Below are 21,387 nucleotides of genomic sequence, written 5' to 3'. Positions count from 1 at the left end.
GATTCATTGGAGATAAATACAAGAGAGTGGAACAATATTATTAAATCAATTACCAAATATTAGTCCTCGTTATCCGATGAGGATGAAGATTCCATATTTAGTTCCAAATTGTGAATATCAACATCAATGTTTGAATTGTCACTGCATTCAGTGTTTTTATCGCTAGTAATAATTGTTTTATCACATTTGTTTGCGTCCTCATTTTCACTCTCTTTTATATCCATAATTACATCTAAATCTACATCCGCATCTACATCTAAACCTTGTTTTTCTGATGAATTATAATTTGATTTATTATAGACTAAAGAATCATCATCTTTATATAGCGATTCAATAGGAATGTTTCTATCTAAAAGAAAGTCAAGTTGAAACTCCTCTTTTTCATCAGTATCTATAAAAGTAATACTGTCGTCTTTGATAAATGATTTTTTTAAATAGTCTCTTTTAAACATATTACCATCATTATTGTCGCCGACTTGTTTAAAAGAATATAACTTATTACCTATTAATGAAAACAAATTGAAAATTCTTTGATCAATAAAATTGTCACTAAGGATAAAATGTAAATGCTTAATTATATTGTATGCTTTTTCAAGTAGGGATGAATCTATTTCCATATCTGTGTCTTTATAACATAAAATAATAATATTAATAATATAATAAGATAATTCTATTAATGTGTTATTATGTCTATTCAACGAAACCACATAATTCTTACTTGTAATCAATGAATGACCACTAGAATGATCACTACATCCTTTTAAAGCAGTTTTAGCACTATTATCATTATTACTGCTAAATAATTTAGAATATACTTGACAATTATTAATCACTATATTATATAGTACATTAATAGTTACGTGGTGACAATTATTTATAAGCTTGGAAATATTTTCAATTTGGTCAATTTCTTTAGCTAGTCTTGTGTTTCTAAATTCCAGTACAATAAGTATGGCCAACTCATAAACATCCATTGATTTTAATAATAATTCATTAATTCTTTTTTTATTAAATTCAACATTGTAATGATATGAATTACTATCAAGTATATTATTGTTTTCAACATAAATTTCACCATTATTAATTAATGATAATACATATTCTTGTATTTTCAATATCTCAACAAACAAATTCTCGTAAAATCTCAATATACTAATGCATGATTTAAATGTTAAAAACACTTCATAATTGTATTGTTTAAATGATTTGTAAAATACAGGAACTCCCATTAATATAAAAATAATACTTGAGTAGTAATTATTCATAAATTGATGGCATTTTTCCCTTTCAATAGAATTGCTTATTATAAAAGATTGCTTGCATTCAAGTGAAAATATATTTAGCATATAATTCTGTATTAATGGCGAATAAACTGCTATACCAGTGCTTCCAGTACACTCTAATATATTAAATAGTACTTCATCACTTATGTTAATTAATTCTACAATACAACTTAATTTATTGACAAACTCAGTGTTGTTATCGGAATTACTAACACCAATGAAGGACTTTACCTGATTTTCATTGCCATCTCTTATTGTTATTATTATATTCAATAACTCGATTAAATCTATTATTTCATATTTACCACTTATAGTTGATATGTTTTTCAAATATTCACTTACCAAGCAATTAATTAACTCCAAAGTATATGATCTAACTCTAAGCAATAATTCTAATATTTGTGGTAATATGACTGTCCCTATTAATATATTATTATTTGATATACACATATTTTTAATACAGGTATTATTAATACTATTATTTTGATAACTGCATAAATTTCCACTAACATATACACCAGAATACAAAACTAATGCAGAGATTAACTTTAGGTCTTTTATTATTCTCTTTTTAAGTTCAATCAATTCATTTGTTTCATTGTCTTTACTATTATTCAACTCTAAAAATAGTTTATATTCTTTTAAATATTGTTCACTACTTGAATTGAGATCACTGATAATTCTGTTCATCAATTCGGAACTTGCTGGTGTTAATCCATATTTTTGTTCATTGTGTTGAATTTCATCCACGTTTTTACTTGTATTATTCTCTTTTAACCATGTTGTCACACATAATAATAATTTAGAGTTATTTATTACAAATTTATCTTCCGATTGCATGTAACACCAAAACAAGTAACTTGATAGTAAACTCTGCAGTACCCTAATTGAGTTAAAATCATGTAATGTTCTTACTAACAATGATAATCCCTCGATCATTTCTTTTTGAACAATGCAATCTATTGGTAACCAATTTGCACCTCTTAATAATCTTCTCATTATTCTAATAACTTTTGCCATTGTTTGGCTATTCACCAATTTTTCAGATTTCAGTTTTCTCATGCTTGCTATAAATCCAGCTCTGATTAGTATTGAACGTTCTTTACATGATATACTTGCATCTTTGTTGTCACAATTACATTGCTTCTGGTTTCTATCCTCTCCACCTTCACCAAAAAGAATATCGGAATACTGGCATACTATCGTCGCACTATATTCTAAATCTTTTTCATTACTTTCATCTTTTATTATTGTTCCAAGTTTTTTTATTTGGTCATTATTTAGTATAAACGCCATATTGCAAATTATATTTTCAGAATACTTCAATATCGGCAATTAAAGAAAAAAAAGTCAAGGTATACTAGCAAAAGACAGAAAACTTTGTTTCTGATTCAACACAAGATATATATTTTGTTTGGTATTCTACCTTGTATAATTCAATATTTTTTCTTTTAGTCTTTTATTTACATTATCTTTATCTGTAATTTCCAAAAAAAGATGGCGCCAATCTGTTTGAGTTAGCGAAGTGTAGGAAAAAAGGTATTCGCAATATGATTTGTTTTCACCATCTTTTTTGTCGGTGTTCGTTCACAATTTTGCCTTAAATTTTGGAATACAAAGAATCTTGTCCTTTGTGGATTGTTGTTTCTAAAAAAATAGCTGTCCGTTTATTGTCATTCAATGCAAAGAACACACCTTCCAGTGCAATTAAAGGCCATTTGAGTATCAGACGTAAAAAGTCAGTGATAAAGAAGGGCACTGCTTAAAATTCAAATAGCTTCATTTAATATAGAAATTATAAATCTTGTATTCGTTTTCTATCTAAAAATAAAGAGGGTAATGAACAAAAGTAAAAAGATAGTAACTATTTACTTATTAAACAATAAAAACTAGAGTATCATTGTTAAGATATCATCTATCCTAATATCATGTTACCTATCACTGCATTCTCGCTCATCTATCCTCCTTCAATAAAGAAAGGACAGAAAAACGACAACTTGACATTTATGCATTACATTTAATCTTCTTTAACAACAGTACCTTTCTCACTTACATAGATACCGTCAAGGAATTTACGGATATCCTTATTTCTAGCAAGAGTAGATTGGTGAATGAGAGCAGCGGATCTTGAAACGAGTTCTAAATCAGTACCACTAATTATGAGCTCATCTTTAACTGCAGTAGATTTCTCTACAACAACACCTGGGAGCATTTTGACAACACGTACTCTCTTTTCACCCAAGAAGTTTCTGATTTCAATTAAACCACCATTTTCTAGGATGTTTGCGTTGATTGGAAAGTGTGAATATACAAGACGCATTTTATATTCAAACTTCTTAGTTACTCCAACCATCATATTTTTAATTGCAGAACAAACTGTATTAATAGCTGATTGGTGACGTGGAGTACCGAACCAAACCTCGATCCTAATTACCTTACCATTGCCACATAATTTAATGTCAACTGGTAAGTGGTTAAATGATCTCGTTACTTGGCCAAATTTTCCTGATACAGTTACTGTTCTCGACTTAACGGACACTGTTGTGCCCTCCATAACACGGAATGTTTCATAAGAGAAAATGTCTTTCATTTTAATCCACCTAAAAACTTGTAATTCCTATTATAATCTGAATTCCCTATATTAGTTTTATTCTTAATTTTGCGTATGTATTGTTTTCGCTTTAACCACTTGTTATTTAATATTGGAATGTAATGTTCTTAAGAGGAATAACAGACTCTAGTAGCTACCCGTTGCTGTTATTTGTTTTTTTATATTAATTACTTAAATTTTGAATACAAGTATAATTTAAATCCAAAGTTTATTGTCCTTCAAATTCCAACAAAAGAAAGAATAATTGTCAAATTTACTATGGAACTATTTGTAGCTGTTCCAACACCGCGAAATAGAAATTGCTATTTTAAATAAATATATATGTATAATATTAATTTTGATTTTATTAAAAATCATATACAATAATATATTTTATAATAAAAAAGTAACTTGATTATATACTTGGTTTATGCATACATTAATTCATTTTTCCTTTGTTATTATATTTGAGACAATAATAGAAAAAAATAGACTTATGCAGAAGTTTTTGTACCGCCTTGTCTAAGCTCAAATAAATAAATAAATTGTCTCAAAAAATAACATGATAGTAATTGAGGTATAAAAACAAAAAGGAAAAATTTAATTCAACAAGTGCGATTTTAAGTGGATCAAACAATCAGAAAAGCTTGTTAAATTGTAAATTTAAATGCTTTAGTACGACTTTTGTTGTAAACCACTGAATCCCTACTCACTAACCCGTAATAGTTTTTTGGCGGCATGAACATGCAATCGTTTAAAAGCAACTAAATAAGCCATAGCAAAATAAATAGTTTACTGTACATTTAGGTAGTACATATTTTTTATATTAAGTATAAATACATATTGTGTATAACGTTAGAAATACACATACATCTTAATATATAGTGTTGTTACCCATTTAAGTAGCGTTTATATTTGTTGCCTAATTTTCCAGCTACAGCATGTACAACTCTCACAAATTTTGAGTCAATTTTTACAATAACAATTTTATTCGGAAATAATGAAATTAAACCTTTATAATTTTTTAATATTTACGCCGTACACTCACTACTTATAAGTACGAATACTGTTTTTATGAATTAGTAACTTCAATATACCTTGAATATTTTGTTCTTTTTGGCTTATGAAATTAAAAAAACATGGTTTTACCGCTAAATTAGAATTTATTGTTGAGTAATATGAAAAAGGAAGGTATTAAAGATAGTTACAAAATAAGAAAGGGTGTTACATGGGATGAGGACAATATAGAATCACATGATGCAGATAGAGGAAGTAGAATGAAAATAGACGAACCAAACACTCCATACTATTATTATAGTAGTGGTAATTCGAGCTTCTCAGAGGATGAGTCTCAGGAACCAATGATTAATGCAGGAAAAGTTGTCACTCCTGAAGATATCCGTTTAAAACTGGTTGAGTATTCAAGAAATTTAGCCAAAGATCTAAATGAGGGCGTTGGGATGGGCGATAATTGTCATTTCACATGTAATTCACCAAAAGGTACCGGTAAAAATGAGACCTTTGAATCAAAAAGAAAGCTGCATTACAATGAATTTATAATTGCAAAGTCTTCAGGTGAACTATTTACTGATGATAATTGTGAAGAAGAAAGAGCGAGTGACAGTGATAAAGACAGTTAAAAATAGGGAAAATGACAATCATATGGTCAAATTAAAAAAGAAAAAAACTAGCAACAATAAACCAAATAAATAATGCAGTTATAACATTAAATGGAGAAGTTTATTAATTAAATTGTTTGATGGTTTTTTTTGGATGTTTCATTGTAAAGCTAATTATTATTCCTCTATTAGCTAAATACATTTAAAGTATTATATACTTGCAATAGTTCATTTTTTATTTGATACTTAATATTTCAAACTCTCCTAATCCAACAACTTTCTTATTTAAATTTAACATGTAAAATAATGAAATGTGGACACTTTAAGTTTTGTATATTCTTCAATATAGTATGGTGCACTCTAAGTATTTGTACTTGAATGTAAATTTAAAAAAGTAAAAATTAAACCTCTTTCCTCGAGTTTAAATATAATAAGATTTCAGTTAGATGTAAATCATCTATAAACTCAGTGAAATAACCCTTCCCGTGATCTGTTAATATCAAGGAAGTTCACTGATAAATTTTTCGATAAGACTTCTGTTGCTTTTGAAAAAGTCGAAAAATCTAACACTGTCATCTTGATTAGTCGAACCTTGTTGAATAAACTTTTTAATTTTTGATATATTTTTTAATATAAGAGTACAGGTTTCGGCATCGGACGCCAAATTGATTGAATTGTCAATGATCTCCTGTGGTATACCAGCTAAATTAGCAACGTTCATACCATATGACTTAGGACATATACCTGGTATAAATTTGTACAAGAAAGTGATGGTTTTTGTATCATTATTCAGGTTTAGGTCCATGTGATAAGGCAATATTCTTAAGTCATTGGAGAACTCATCACAAAGCAAGTGTAAATGTGTTGAAAATAAACACCTGCATTCAATCTTCCTTGATATGTATTCTAAAGTGGCAATTGATATTGCGGTTCCATCAAAGGTGGAAGTGCCTCTTCCAAGCTCATCTATAATTACGAGGGAGTCTTGAGTTGAATGATTAAGAATTTCAGCGGTTTCTTCAAGTTCAACTAGAAATGTACTCTTACCTTCAATAATTGAATCATAGGCACCGATTCTAGTAAATATTTTATCAACTGGAGTTAAGTTGCATTCACTAGCAGGTACAAAACATCCAATATGAGCCATAACAACTGCGATGCATGTTTGCCTTAATATTGTAGATTTTCCACCCATATTTGGTCCGGTAACTAGACAGCAACAGGCATTATTATTTTTGGTACTTAGCAAAATATCATTGGGTATATAATTTGTTTTAAGTCTTGCAATAACTGGATGTCTGCATTCCCTTAACTCAAGCAAAGGGATACCATTATTTTCCGCTTTTGTAATAAATTTAGGCCTGCAAAATGGTCCCTCCGAAGTGTCCATAGATACAAGTGCCAAAGATATTAATACATCTAATTGTGAAACTGAATCGGAAATTGCTGAAAAATATGAAAAATTATTGTGGAATTCCTTACACATTGTTTGTAAATATGGAAATAAACTCTTTTGAAGCTGTTCTTCTTTAAATTCAAGATCATACAACAATTGTTTAATTTCATCAGTATGAAATCTAACATACCCCTTCTTTGAAGAAGTTATTTCAGCAGAATCTGGAAAACGAGATTTTGGTATATTTTCTGGGCATTCAATCTCATATCTATATTTATTATTTACAAATGAAATTGATGTAGTATTCATATCCTTACTTATTCTCAGTAACTCATCATCGAGACTTTTTTTAATATTGTTTATTGAATCAACTATTTCGTCATATTCTCTGCAATTACCTGGCACTGGTTTCCAGTCACCCGTTTTATTATCCAATACAACTAAAGACCTTAATCTTTTTGTTGTTTCAAAAATATTTGTTAGATACCCACCATAACACATTTTATCTACCTTCATTTCCGTCGTAGTTTCATCCTCCTCTCTTAAACCTGTAAGTGCTAATAACAATTTAGGCATCTTTTTTCTGGTTTCAGGATCACCAAAAATATCTATTATACATTTTAGTGTAGAATCAAAAAGATCCATCGAGTTGATAAATTCTTGTATTCTCCTTTGTATTACATTCGTAAAAAACACGGCACCTCTTTTACTTTGAAGTACACCCGAAGTTATTCTGTTAATTAGTCTCTCAAAATCTAAGCTTTGTGAATATTTTTTTTTCGGATTTGAATTTTTTTGGCCATAATTGTTATTGTTGCTGTAACTGCTATTATTGTTTCCACTATTGCCGTTATTACCACAAGTGCCGTTATAACTGTTACCGTTAACACCACCACTATTACCACAATTGCTACTACTAATGTGGGAATCCAATTTTCTCAACTCCTCTCTAAATTCGTAAAGCTTTTCGGAATTTTCCATAAACCAATTGATAGAATCGAGTCTTTCATTTATTCTATCAATGTTAATTAGAGGATATGTTATCCATTTTTTAAGTAATCTAGAGCCACCTGGAGTGATCGTGCGTTTTAAGAAGCCAAATAAGGAGTTGATTTCGTCCCCGTGCTGCGTTTGTAATAGCTCCAAGTCTTTTATTGCTCCAATATTTAGCATTAAACGATTTTTTTTTGAAGGGTCGTATTCTGAAAACGTTCCGGTCATTATTAATCTGTCACAAAGCAATATAGTTGATAAATATCTTAACGTGCCAGAAAAAGAACAACAAAGTGCTTTTGATTTGTTGCACAGCTTGTCTACGACTTCTGGTAACGGTATTTCAAGTCTATTGAATGTATTTACAATATCATTTATTGCCAATAGCGAATCCACAAAATCCCTAAAATTCGTAAGTTGTATTGATGGAGTTATTGAACTTAAATATCTTAGTACTTGTATCGGGATATTACCTGGTAAATACGCTATTTCTTTTGGCTGTACTTGACTTATTATTGTTCTAAACATTAAAAACTGATCACCTTTTTCTTCAATTGAAGTCAATTCAACTTTTCCAGTAGTAATATCAATACAAACTATTCCTACTTCGTACATCAAGCCATTATTTTCAATATCCTTCCTGTCGAAATAAACTGTCATTAGTATACTTGCCATATCACTTAACATATCAGGTCTAACCAATGTGCCGTTAGTTAATACCTCATTTATATTCCTTTTCACTGCCTTTTCTTTTTTAACACCTCGAGAAGCGCTTCTATTCCTTTCTTCCAACTCTTTTGGTGTTTCCATTTGCTCTACTATTACTACACGGTATCCCAAGTTAACTAGTTTATTTGCATAAGCATGTAACGCTGTCTCCGGAAAACCCACATGTGGTTTTGCATCCCCTGCTGTCCACCTCAAATCACAATGTTTCTGACATATACAGGCGTCTATGTAAAACATTTCGTAGAATTTACCCATTTTAAAAAATAATATTTTGTCAAAGTGATCCTTTTTAAATTCCCAATATTGCTCCATCGCTGGTGTAAAGTGTATTTTTTCTTCCTTTGCTACTTTTGAGGATGAACTTGGAACCCATATTGTTGACGGATCATAAGTTGGGTCAAATGGACTCGTTCCATTACCATCCCTTATATTTTTTAATAATAACCACGATGGAAACGAATAGTTTCTACCATATTGCAATATTGCATCTACATAGTCTCTAAATAACTGACTGCTTTGAGCTGCCACTGTACCTAAAAGCTCTTTCGCTAGTTCTTCTTCCTCGTTCACTGTCAAATCGTCTATTTCCTGATCCTTCGTTGCTACTGAGTGTCTGTTTAATGGTAAACTAGTGCCGATATTTTTTAAATAATTTTTTTTTTCTTCTATATCCAAATTAACATCATCGTTCTCATCTAAATAGTCTATCTCATCTTTCATATTATACTCTAATTCTTCTAAATTGCCATCTCTCTCTGTTGCTGCTAGGTCGTCACTCTTTGTTATTTTTACCCTTTTAGTTATTAATTCTAAATCTGAACCGTTGGTGTCATAATTTTCATCATCAGAATCACTTATTCTTCTTATTCTTCTTCCTATTGCTTCGTTTGCAGGAGTTTCCATTTTTTTTTTGTGGCTTGTCTTGCACGGTGTTGAATCACATGTTGCTATCCTTTCTGCTGAAAAATTTTCTAACTCGTCAAGTACTGGAATGTTTGTATTGTCTACTTTATTCGAATTCTCTCCATAACCCAATAATTCCATTTCTATATCTTTATCTTGATTTATAAGTGTCTCATCTATTTGTTTTGTGTTGTTTACTTTAAGAGGTGTTGTTTTGGTGTATATTTCCCTTTTATCATTTACTTTTTGAGAAAAGAAAGACAGTATGCTTGACTGTTTATCAATTTTAGTAGGATTGTTTGCTTGTTTGAGTTTCTTATCCATTTTTTCTGTTATTAATATGTTGTTTACGTATTACTTATTTGTATAGTCAACTTTTCGTCTTATTTAATGTCTATTTTAAACGAACAGAATGTAATACAATTATTCGCTAATTAATTAAAGAATGCATCAAACTATCACTTTAAAGTCATTCACTTAACTGTACTAAATTTAATTTTAGAATACGTTTTATATTTATTTAAGATAAATACAATTTACTTTATATTTTAAGTAAAATTTGATTTAATTAGCTTAAGTGTTTTCTTTGCAACAGTATTTATTTATAATTGTTTTTTCCTTACACACCTTTCTACTTTTTTTAATTAGTGACAGGTACTATTATCAACTATTGTTATTTTATTGATACTGCTATTAATTTATTTTTTTGCAGTTTTATTAGCGTATACTACTTTTATATAATCACACAAATTAATAGTTTAGTGTGGGAAAATTGTATTATCATTTATTATTTGACTGTCCCCCAATACCGGTATTTAATGTTTAAACCCTAGGGACTTGAGGCAAGACCTATTTTAAACTAAAATGTATGCATTCCTTGTAAATACTGATATTCATCCATATATATATCCGCATCTTGAGTGGGATTTCTTTCATTATTTCCTACAGCTTAAGAACAAATAATCAATGAAAAAAAATTACATTCTGAACAAAATATAATGAGTATCAGAAATTAAAAGGAGTTAAGAGAACTGAACCTTACTATCTTATTAAAAAGGAAGAGTATAAATACTAACAAATAAGCATTTTAATTCTTATGTTGTTAACACTTGGATATTTATATCATTCACAATAATTAGGCAGTTTTTGGGAAGAGTTTAGACCTAATTATTGGCGCATCATTTTGAATAACTAGGTCTAATCTCGCATCCAAAGTATTATTGCAAATAATCTTGCCATCTAAATTTGTAACCATGACACCACCAGAACAGTATCTTGAATTCTGTTCCACACTTGTCGGTGCAGGATAGAGAAAGTTCTCTTTGTCAATCTTGGCATCGACATTCATAGTAATACCACATTCATTTTGAAGAATCTCTTTGAATTTTTTAACAGCTTTCGGAATTGCACTTTCAACTACAGCCAAATCTGATTGGCGACATTTAACTATAACCACAGGTTCTAGGAGCTTGATCATAGATTGTGCAAGTAAGTCAACCAATAGTGGTTCGTAAACAGAAGCATTTGTGGAGAGTTCACACAGTTTCTTTCTCGTAAGTTGCACTACTTCTGTCAAAACTTGGGCTCTAGCAGCCATTTTTTTAAGCCTTGCTTTGTTCAGAGCAGTGCTTCTTGCTATTGCCCTTTCCACCTCCAATTTCTTAACTTTTTTTTTAAGATCTTGGCGTAACAAATCTTTATAGTTTTGTACGAGTTTCAACTTTTCTATATTATAATCTTGCAGTGCCTTTGCCTCTATTTCATTAGCCTTGTCCTTAGCTTCATTTAAAATGAAGTCAATCATTTGCTGAATTTGCTTCTGTGCTTCAATGTCATCCTAAACAAAGTATTTAAAGGAATAGTTAGTTTCGTGCAATTATAAATCAGATTTATCAACAATATTATCAAAAACCCGAATAAGATAGTATAATATTGCCGACAATATCACAATTAGTAAATTAAAAACTTACCATTTTTGTATTATTCTCAAAATCTTCTTAAATTAAATAAAATATACTCAAAATATAGCTTATACTCGACTCAGTTTCCAGAAAAAATCTCTAAAAAAACAAGGATATTCCCTTGAAAATATATATATCAGCGTATCAATAACACCAAAGAATGTTAAATCCGCGTTTATCGATCAAAAAGAGAAAAGGAAGAATCCCAAACTTGTTCTCTTCTGCAGTTTACACTAATTTATTTTGTACCCTTATTTTTTTCGGACTTGCGCCAAAAAAATTCACTTTTAATGAAGAAACACCTGTTAAACTTTTTTCCTTCCTTCCCTTTTTATTAATCCTTAATTAATATATATTTTACTAAAAAAACTATCAATTTATTATTTAGTTAAATTTTTATTATTAGTGTTTAGTTCCCCCTATTACAATTACCTAATGTTTAATTGCATTAATATAGTACTCACTATATTCACTTTTTTCCTAATATATAACTATAATTAAACTTATAGTACTTTTTTAAGATTAGTATTTACATTTATTTACTATTTTAACAGCCTTTCCAGGTTCATGCGGGATATGAGCCCGCTAAATTTGGCGGGAGTTATTCCCATTATTTGACTGTACATAAAGTAATTTCTTGAACATGGAACTAGTGCGCAAAACTTGTCCTAACATTGACGCCAATTATTAGTAATTTTTTTAAATATTCTGCATTGAAAAAACCATCTAATGAGTGTTTTAGTGTAAATAGTAGTTAACAGTCTAATTTTTTTACCTATGTGTTCTTTGAACTAGTTGATTTTCACTGTTTCTTTCTAAAAATTGAGTTACCTTCATTATCTCATATGTACTAGACCAATTGTATCGTGTAGGTGTCATGCTCGTGCACATATAGGGGATGTATCCTGAAAAGGTGGAAGATTCAAGTCAAAAGGAGGTGTTAGGATGAAATCTATTGGTAAACTAACGACAAAGTAACCTAGGCAACATTAAGAATTTACGCACAAGTTAAAAACAAATGCGATGCAAGATTTACAAACGATTTACAAACAATAAGTAAACAAGCCACTTGAAATTTACTTTCAACCATCGCTTAAACTCCAAGTTGAAAATAAAAAAAGAAGACACGAGCTACAAACCCCTATGTAATTCTCTAAAAAAAAGGATATAGCTGAATTTAGAAATCACAGTGATTTGGATATCTCGGGAACGGAATAACATCCCTAACATTCTCAACACCAGTTATCATCATAATAAGTCTTTCAAATCCGAGTCCGAATCCAGAGTGCGGAACAGAGCCATATTTTCTTAATTCGTTGTACCACCAGTAAGGTTCTGGATTCATGTTCTTATTTTTAATGGCATTTTCGAGTTTGATTATATCGTCCTCTCTTTGAGATCCACCAATAACTTCACCTATTTTTGGAACTAAAATATCCATAGCAGCTACTGTCTTTTCATCATCATTTAATTTCATGTAGAATGATTTAATATCCTTGGGATAGTTGTATATAATACATGGCTTTTTTTCAATAACATCTGTTAAATACCTTTCATGTTCGGATCCCATATCCATTCCCCATGTTACTGGAACAGTGAATTCCTTATCATGAGGTTTCAGCATCTCAATAGCCTCTGTATAAGATATTCTAGCAAACTCATTTGAACAAATTACTTTTAGTCTTTCTATTAGTCCTTTTTCAATATTTTTGTCCAAATACTCCAAATCGGAAATGTTATTTTCCAGAACATATTCAACTGTGTATTTCAGCAGTCCTTCTCCTAAATTCATACAATCAGTTAAATCGGAAAAAGCCATCTCAGGTTCTATCATCCAAAACTCAGCTAGATGTCTAGATGTATGGGAATTTTCTGCTCTAAACGTAGGACCAAATGTGTAAACATCCGACATAGAACAAGCTACTGTTTCTAATGCTAGCTGTCCCGAAACCGTCAAAAAAGATGCTTTACCAAAGAAATCCTTTTTACAATCAATGATTAATTCATTTGAACCTTCTAACTTTGTCGTTGGAATTGTAGATAATTTTGTGGTGTCGTCCTCAACTGGAAGTAAAGTTGTTACCCTAAACATTTCTCCTGCTCCTTCGCAATCAGCAGCCGTTATTATTGGAGTGTGAATATACAAAAATCCATTTCTCTGGAAGTACTCGTGAATTGCTATCGCTAATGAATTTCTAATGCGCAATACTGAACTGAAGAATTGACTTCTCGGTCTTAAATGAGCTATTTCTCTCAAAAATTCTCTTGGATGGTGTTTTTTAGAAAGTGGATATTTAGATGCATCGCAATAACCATACACCTTAAGTTCATCATCATTTGTATTCAGTAATAATTCAACAGGTTGACCATCAGCCGGAGATTTTACTATAGTTCCAGTTACTCTAAATGAACATCCAACTGATGTTTTTAATCCGTCATTAAATCCTCTTGATGTTTTTTCAACAACACATTGAAGGCTCTTATGTGTTGAGCCATCATTTAGTGAGATAAATAGCAAGGTATCTGAGCATTGTTTTCTGACTGTCCTAGCCCACCCTGCAATTGTAACTTTTTTACCAATATATGATATTCCTCCGTCCTCCGAATCCAGAATGGATGATATCCTAAGTCTTCCAGTCACAGAGTATTCAGAAACCGTCTTTTTTAGTGGTTTTAGTTGTTTTATTGACATCGTCTATTTGTAATTACGCAAAATCAGGACTTGTAAAAAATATTAAAGTTGATAATGACGTTATTGTTTGACAAAACTTGACAATACTTTAAATAAAATAACTATGCTCAAAAATTTAGAGTTAGAGATTTTACACAAATTTTCGAAGAATTATGAAATTATATAATAAAATACCTAAAAAAAAGTCATAATGGTAATATTCAACCATGAAATAAGTAACTGTCTCAAATAAGCTAAATGCACATATTTGGCGGTAGATTTTGAGTATTAAAAGAAATTGATCTAGGCCTGAATAAGACAGAATAAGAAAAAAGAAATAAAACAAGAAGATAATGATTTGATAATAACTTTAGTGAGTGATGTTTTCATAATTGTAAACATAGTTAGAAAACAAGCGTAAATTTAGTGATTCTAAACTATCGTATAAATATAGTTGAAGGCTAGTTATTTCTGATATTAAACAGATGAATAAATCAAAATGATTTTAAGACCCAAAGCCATCTTTGAAATTGTTTTATTTTTTGTCTGAGAAAAACTTATTCATTGAGCTAGAGAGGTTCTTTGTTATTTCTATCGCTTTACTTAATATATTGGGTAAAATGTTTATATCAAGTGTGTTTGAATATATTTTGTTCATTCCAACACATTCACCCTTTGGACTTATTGAGAGAGCTACAATTGCTTTTGAACATACTTGCTCTTGGATATTCATATCCCATATAACTTTGCCTCTTATGCATCCTGCTGAAATAATAAATGGGATATTCTCGTAGGGAAAAGCTGTTCCTGATTTATAAAAAGGAGAAACGGAATAAACAATTCCCTCTTTTGCAGACGATTCATTCTCGATTTCTATTGAATCAACTTCTATTTTCGGAACACTATTAATGTTTATTCACAAATTAGATAGTTTGATTTAATAAATTACAATTAAACTTACATTGTATTTCTTAATGCAACATGAATACCTATAACAATCCAATCCAATAAATTACCTCCAAAACTTAATACCGTTACATCAATGTAAATGTTCCAAAATAACTTATCTTCATAAATAGTTAGTTTTGAATAATCAAATTCTGTAAAACACATATCTTTAATAATATTAGTCAAATATAAAGAATAATCATCTTCCATAAAAGATGGAAAAACCTGCAAAATTTTATCAGAAATGTTTGAACTTTTTTTTAAAGTGAAGTAATTAAATAACATAAACTCGGCATTTAAGTTACTTATTTTGAAAACTTACCAGTCAATATTAACAATTATAGAACCAGATGATGCCCCATCTTTATGTGACGTGAGTACCTCACACTAAAGTAGAATTATTAACAGATTAAATACAATAATAATTCTCAAAAAACTCACCTTTATTGTTACCATTATTTCTAATTCATCATTTTTGATCCTTGAAGAACCATTTGAAGTCGAAACAACATCTAAATCAATTGAAATTCCTCTGAAGTCTGTTAAATTTCTCCCGTCATTCCTAATACCTTGTTCAATACCATCCTCCAAAAACAACCTTTCTGAATCAGAAATTAGTTTTGACATTTTTAATGTTTTTAATATTGAACTAGGTTAGTCACCGTTGCTTTAGTCCTTGTACTGATTAAATATAACATGAAATAAACTGCCCGCCACTGACCCTTAACTATAAAAAAGCAGAATATAGCATGATGTGATATTATAAAGAAATAAAATAATTGAAAAAGGTAAAAATAACTATAAAAAATGACAATCGAATTTATTTTTACTATATTTATCAGAATCTCGAAACAATTGTTTATTTAACTGAGGAAATCAAGCATAATATATACATAAATAAAAAATCGCGTAGTATACTACTCTTCCTCGACAGTGTATGCACAATCAATTATTAGCAAGTGACTACACCATATGCATCCTTCAAGTACTAACCCCTTCATTTATGACTATTCATATTAAAATGTACTTATTTGAAGAAAAAAGTATATTAAAAAATTCGAAAAATAATTAAAAAGGTGAATGCTCAAAACTATTGTCTTTTGCTTATTTTTGACATCCTCACTTAAAATTAAACGATCTATACTCCACACTATGGGTAAATACCTATGATAGTTTTATTTGTTCTTTTATTCGGATGAAGGGAGAAAAAGAGATAAACTATTAATCTCAATCTCAATGGACATTTACGATAGTTTAGCAATAGATACCTTTTTCTTCTCGAAATAAGAAAATATAAAACCTTCGCATAAAACAAGTCGTTTAACAGCAAAATTTGAAAAAACGTCTTCTTGTACTCCTTTTTCTTGGTATTACAGGTCCAACCCCTTCTTGCATATATTGAAACGATCCTGAATGTGGCAATGTCGGATATATATTACCTAAAGTGTCGTAAGCTCCTCCATAGTAACTCATAGGTAAGTATGATTGAGTATCCCAGTGGGCTGAAGAGTAAAATAATGGAGCTTCCGTGGGTAGATATTGTGTTTGAATCGGTGCTTGAACTTGGGTTGGATCACCTCCATTAAATGCACTTGGCCATTGAGTTGTATAGACGGGGAACCCTTCTGGCCTCAACATTCCGGCATATTGGTTCGGAATTTGTTGTGTCTGGTATACTTGTCCAGGAACCTGTTGGGGAATTCCAATAGGAGGAACCATAGCTCCCATCTGTCCCACTTGAGATTGATATAATACTGAAGCAGGAACCTGGTTAGAAATATTACTTGTTTGACCTTTATTTGAAGTTTAATAAATTAATTATTCTAAATGAATAATAATAATGATCGATATTATTGATCATTATTTTTTGCATATATTAGAATTATCAAAATACATAATAACCTAATCAATATGCAACTGTAAAAATTTTAAACATACCTTGTTCATCCATTTTCCTAATTCTTCTTAATTAAAAAAAAATTAAGTTAGTCTTGATTATAGTTAGGTAATCCTTTCTAACACGAATGTATGCTTTATTTTTCAATTGACCTTATCTTAAAATGCGTGCAATAAGTAAAGCATACCCTTATTTTTTTAATTAACGTGCATGTACCTATCACATTAAAATTATATCCACTTGCGTGGTAAAGGCGCCAATAAAAAGATCTTTTTAATACTGCTAAAATGTGAATAATTGTAATTATATATGTAATTGCGCACTTTGTTCATTATGTCCAATTTCAATTTCAGTATGAATATTTCTGCATGTTTCAGAAGGCTATTCGTTTTATTCTGGATGATGCAGTCCTTTGTTTGAAGTATTATCAAAGTTGTAGAAAATAGGGTTCATTTTATTACTACTATTCCCTAGTTGAAAATAAATAAATGTAAATTTCAACCAATAGCAATACGCCCTCTTCCTCTGATATTCAATTATGTATAGATTATCACCATTTCTTAAGATATTCTTAAATATATCTATTTGCAATATTTACAATTTTGGTCCGTGATTAATTCCAGACCTGATGATTTAAACACGAAATATGAGAACTAAGATTGCTTTTCTGATTAAGTGTCTGAAATTGCTCGAAAACTAAGTGTACATTTGTATTTGTTTTAAAAGGTTGTGGTATTTAAAAGTAATAATGAAATAATTTTCGTTTAAGCATAAAAAAATGACCCAACAGATGAATATGCAGTTTTAATGAAGAAAAGGAAAAGATAATTACTCAGCATTTTATCAGTAACAGAAAAATAACAATTATTTGTCTTACTCTAATTTATTTATTTCAAAGTTTAAATAATTGATTTCTGGAATAAAAATATCAAGCATATTACGGATACTGCGAAAGCAGTATTAAAGTAAAATAAATAAGTAATAAATATATTTAACATAAATTTTTCATTGTTTTTCTTTACTATTTACATGGGTAATGTGTGCATATGTACAAGTCTCAAAAAAAATAAATTTTACATGTAAAAAGCAATCTCTATATGAAAAGGGATAATAAGAAAATTTAGCAAGTATTTAATAATAACAATAAAATTTGTTGAATACAAGACTTAAATGAAGAATTATCCATTCTGAATATAAATTACTTGAAATTATTAGAGTTAACGACATACTAAGTTAAATATTGGGCAACAATATTAGTAAGTTACATTAAATTAAAGATATAGCGAAGGTAAATAAAATAGGACCAGATATAAGTACAGTATTTGGTTAGCATTATAATGGACTATTACCACAATAGTAACAAGATTTGTAGCGATGAATATAAAAATAATATTGATAACATAGGTTATGCAGGTGTTTGGCCGTCCAATTATAATGATCTTAAAGTTTTACCAATAGGTACACCAGGTGTAGCATTAACCGATATTTATAACAGAGTTGTATCTAAAAATGGCAACCAAAATGATTGTAAAACAATACCTATTGGGGATCATTCATATCCAGTGCCAGTACCAGTACCAGTAATCACACCAAGAACAAGACAAGTAACTAGAGAATTATTACGAGAAGATATAAAACATAAAAACCAATCAAAAAAAGCCAGTTCGGTTGATATTAAACCAAAAAGACGCTCAATGGAATCAATAAATATTAAAAATAGAACACAAGGAGCAATATCTAGAAAAATTGCAGATAACGGCAATAATAGTACGACACAATCTACAAAAAGAGCAGGTGGTTACGGTTTTCCAACCTCAAATGATCAACGAATTAAAGGGCAAAGAAGTAGTAGTTTAAACAGAACGCGTTTAGGGAGTAAAATAGCTGAAAATGGAGATGTGTCATCTTCATCTGCTAAAAGTGTAAATAACACAACTCTTTTTTCATCAGGCACGAGACTAAGAAGACCAACTGATATAAAAAATAGCGATTTATATGTAAACCACAATAATGGAACCAATAATAATATAAACAATTACTCTTCAACGGTTATTAAAAATAAAGGTGGTAGTTTTGATTTATCTCAAAGAGACAATTTTGAAAGCGATTCAAATATTCATCAAGTACCGGAAGATTACTGCTCAAATTTAGGATTTAATCACAATATTAGTTGCTATCAAAATAACAGTAGTGATGAATTTCCAGCAATTCCATATCCATTTTCAATGAATGAGGATAATGGTGGGTATTTGGAATGTAATTACGAGCCCACTCGAAGAAACCAATTTGACAACATAAAAAATAATTACAATTACGGCAGCCAAGAACATATTAATAGACGACATGACAGACACAATCAACATAGTGATTATCACGAAAAAGAACGCCAACAAAGAATACCAATAAGAAGAACTACTCAAAGTGAGAAACCTATGAATAGCAGTGGTATTCGAAATTTTTACTCAGGGAGATCAAGCGTTCCAATAAATACAAATTTAAACAGGCCAAAGGATTACTCACGTTACGTTGATAATTATTACAATACAGAAGAAATATATAGAAATAATAATTATTATAATTATTACGACAGGAACATAAAAGGTGGTTCTGGTTCGAATATTCATAGACCAACATTAACTAATCAGGGAGTTGGTTTGATGAATCCGCTAAACAATTGCATTCCTAAATATGAATCGCCGAACCAATTAAATCCACCCACATACAATTGTTATAGCGTCCCAAAAAGATACAATCATTCAATACAAGATTTATATAGAGAAGAAGATACTTATTCAGATCTTGGTTCATGTGTGACTCCAACAAAAACATTAATGTACTGTTCAGGTCAATATCCTAATTTAGAGGCAGATAGACATATTAGAGAAAACTATTCAACTGCAAACGAAGTCTTCAAGCCAAAAATGTACGAGACAATAATATACCCACCAGGTTATTTTGAATACAAGAAACAACTAGATGATTTAAAAAAAAAATACATGCTAGAGAGAGACCCCAATGCATTTTATTCAATGAAGTCTAAGGGAGAGTTTTTAAGCCCAGAAAATAATATTAATGCTTCATTTTGCATGTGCAGTGATAACCATGGTAAATGCAAAGAAAGAAGGAAAACAAATCCAATATTTGTAAGGACTACAAACACTGTTAATCATTATAGATCAAGACCAAATCCAGCATGTTATTGCTAGTTAAATAAGGATTAACTTCATGTTGTATTTATAATTAACATTTAATATCGGTGATATTTTAGCACACATTTTAAATTATTTGATAATTATTGAACTGTATTTCAATTTAAAAAGGCTGCTTATATCAATGTCAATAATTAATATAAATTAATTTCACGAGGAAAATGAGAGGGGTGTGAAAAGACAAAAAAAAACAAAAATATTATTTTTTATGGAGTTATGCATAATATTGTTAATTGTAAATAATTTTGGTTTTACGAACTATTTCTATTTAATTTGTATAGAAAAAAACGTATGCATTTATATTTGTAATATATATATATATATAGGTGGGACTGTAGTAAATGATGATTTAACGAAATCAAGTTTTATTTAATGTGAATTAAAGAAATAATTAGTATAGTTTGTATTCGAGCAAGATAATATTTTTCATTTAGTGTTTGCTTCTGTAGTGGAAAATGACATCTATATTCAAATACTCGCTAAACAGAAACTTGGACCATTTAAATGCATTGGCTAATCTAATAAATAACTTAAAACCTCTTACTCTTAGTAATTGTGATTCCAGTGTTAATATATATGTTGAGGATGGTTATTTGGATAATTTGTGTGAAGGTGACATTGTTAATGAGGAAGAGATTGGGGGAAAATTTAAAAGCGAAAAAATGAAATACAACGATATTAATGATGTTGGCTTGATGAAAAAGAACATTGTTAACAAGAACAAAATAGTTTTAGATTGGAATATGAAGATTTTAAAAACAATATCAGAGCTTTGTCCAAGTATATTTTCAAAAGCAATATCGTTACTGGACAATGGAATGATAAATATATTTGTAGAGATAAACACAAATAGAAGATTCTACATAGTGGAAAACAAAAACAAAAACAAAACGAGAGAGATAAGTTACATAGTGATGCGACATTTTTGTTCTTGCCGTTCGTACATAGATAAAGTAGTTATACAAAAGAGTGACTTTACATGTAAGCATGAACTTGCTTGTAGTATAATAGATGCTATTTATATTCCCAATATAAACAATAAAAAAAGCAACGCGAGTAACTTTTCTATTTTAAACAATAAATTAATCAAGGTCATTATTCTAAATGAATATGATTATTCAGAAAAATATTTGAATTATATTAGTGATTTTTTTATAGATAATGGTACATTTAAAAGTTATTTTTAAA

At 29.7% G+C, this 21,387-nt stretch overlaps 10 protein-coding genes across 10 annotated transcripts; 3 read left to right on the top strand and 7 right to left on the bottom strand.

Moving 5' to 3' along the window:
- Positions 1–59: 59 nt before the first annotated feature.
- FG379_003213 (putative secreted with long stretch of threonines mucin) lies at positions 60–2,579 on the bottom strand (the record flags this gene model as incomplete). The annotated part of the gene is made up of 1 exon (XM_067328871.1): positions 60–2,579. The coding sequence occupies one exon, from the start codon at positions 2,577–2,579 to the stop codon at positions 60–62; it is 2,520 nt and encodes an 839-aa protein (XP_067185011.1).
- A 721-nt stretch (positions 2,580–3,300) lies between these two features.
- On the bottom strand, positions 3,301–3,873 carry FG379_003212 (60S ribosomal L9; the record flags this gene model as incomplete). Its single annotated transcript, XM_067328870.1, has 1 exon — positions 3,301–3,873. One exon carries the CDS (start codon positions 3,871–3,873, stop codon positions 3,301–3,303), a length of 573 nt encoding a protein of 190 aa, XP_067185010.1.
- A 1,178-nt stretch (positions 3,874–5,051) lies between these two features.
- FG379_003211 (phosphatase inhibitor 2) lies at positions 5,052–5,513 on the top strand (the record flags this gene model as incomplete). Its single annotated transcript, XM_067328869.1, has 1 exon — positions 5,052–5,513. The coding sequence occupies one exon, from the start codon at positions 5,052–5,054 to the stop codon at positions 5,511–5,513; it is 462 nt and encodes a 153-aa protein (XP_067185009.1).
- A 478-nt stretch (positions 5,514–5,991) lies between these two features.
- Positions 5,992–9,837, bottom strand: FG379_003209 (DNA repair; the record flags this gene model as incomplete). The annotated part of the gene is made up of 1 exon (XM_067328867.1): positions 5,992–9,837. The coding sequence occupies one exon, from the start codon at positions 9,835–9,837 to the stop codon at positions 5,992–5,994; it is 3,846 nt and encodes a 1,281-aa protein (XP_067185007.1).
- Positions 9,838–10,648: 811 nt separating this feature from the next.
- On the bottom strand, positions 10,649–11,317 carry FG379_003208 (uncharacterized protein; the record flags this gene model as incomplete). Its single annotated transcript, XM_067328866.1, has 1 exon — positions 10,649–11,317. The coding sequence occupies one exon, from the start codon at positions 11,315–11,317 to the stop codon at positions 10,649–10,651; it is 669 nt and encodes a 222-aa protein (XP_067185006.1).
- A 1,334-nt stretch (positions 11,318–12,651) lies between these two features.
- FG379_003207 (asparaginyl-tRNA synthetase (NOB+tRNA synthase)) lies at positions 12,652–14,166 on the bottom strand (the record flags this gene model as incomplete). Its single annotated transcript, XM_067328865.1, has 1 exon — positions 12,652–14,166. One exon carries the CDS (start codon positions 14,164–14,166, stop codon positions 12,652–12,654), a length of 1,515 nt encoding a protein of 504 aa, XP_067185005.1.
- Positions 14,167–14,680: 514 nt separating this feature from the next.
- On the bottom strand, positions 14,681–15,720 carry FG379_003206 (uncharacterized protein; the record flags this gene model as incomplete). Its single annotated transcript, XM_067328864.1, has 4 exons — positions 14,681–15,047; positions 15,107–15,346; positions 15,416–15,480; positions 15,535–15,720. 4 exons carry the CDS (start codon positions 15,718–15,720, stop codon positions 14,681–14,683), a joined length of 858 nt encoding a protein of 285 aa, XP_067185004.1.
- Positions 15,721–16,413: 693 nt separating this feature from the next.
- On the bottom strand, positions 16,414–16,821 carry FG379_003205 (uncharacterized protein; the record flags this gene model as incomplete). The annotated part of the gene is made up of 1 exon (XM_067328863.1): positions 16,414–16,821. One exon carries the CDS (start codon positions 16,819–16,821, stop codon positions 16,414–16,416), a length of 408 nt encoding a protein of 135 aa, XP_067185003.1.
- Positions 16,822–18,327: 1,506 nt separating this feature from the next.
- FG379_003204 (uncharacterized protein) lies at positions 18,328–20,196 on the top strand (the record flags this gene model as incomplete). Its single annotated transcript, XM_067328862.1, has 1 exon — positions 18,328–20,196. The coding sequence occupies one exon, from the start codon at positions 18,328–18,330 to the stop codon at positions 20,194–20,196; it is 1,869 nt and encodes a 622-aa protein (XP_067185002.1).
- A 458-nt stretch (positions 20,197–20,654) lies between these two features.
- Positions 20,655–21,386, top strand: FG379_003203 (uncharacterized protein; the record flags this gene model as incomplete). Its single annotated transcript, XM_067328861.1, has 1 exon — positions 20,655–21,386. The coding sequence occupies one exon, from the start codon at positions 20,655–20,657 to the stop codon at positions 21,384–21,386; it is 732 nt and encodes a 243-aa protein (XP_067185001.1).
- Between the last annotated feature and the right edge of the window lies 1 nt (position 21,387).

Source organism: Cryptosporidium bovis (genome assembly GCF_009768925.1).
Source record: "Cryptosporidium bovis isolate 45015 chromosome Unknown contig_6, whole genome shotgun sequence".
NCBI classification, from domain to species: domain Eukaryota; phylum Apicomplexa; class Conoidasida; order Eucoccidiorida; family Cryptosporidiidae; genus Cryptosporidium; species Cryptosporidium bovis.
The sequence above is the reverse complement of the archived record's forward strand: the minus strand, read 5'-3'. Positions and strand labels throughout refer to the sequence as shown.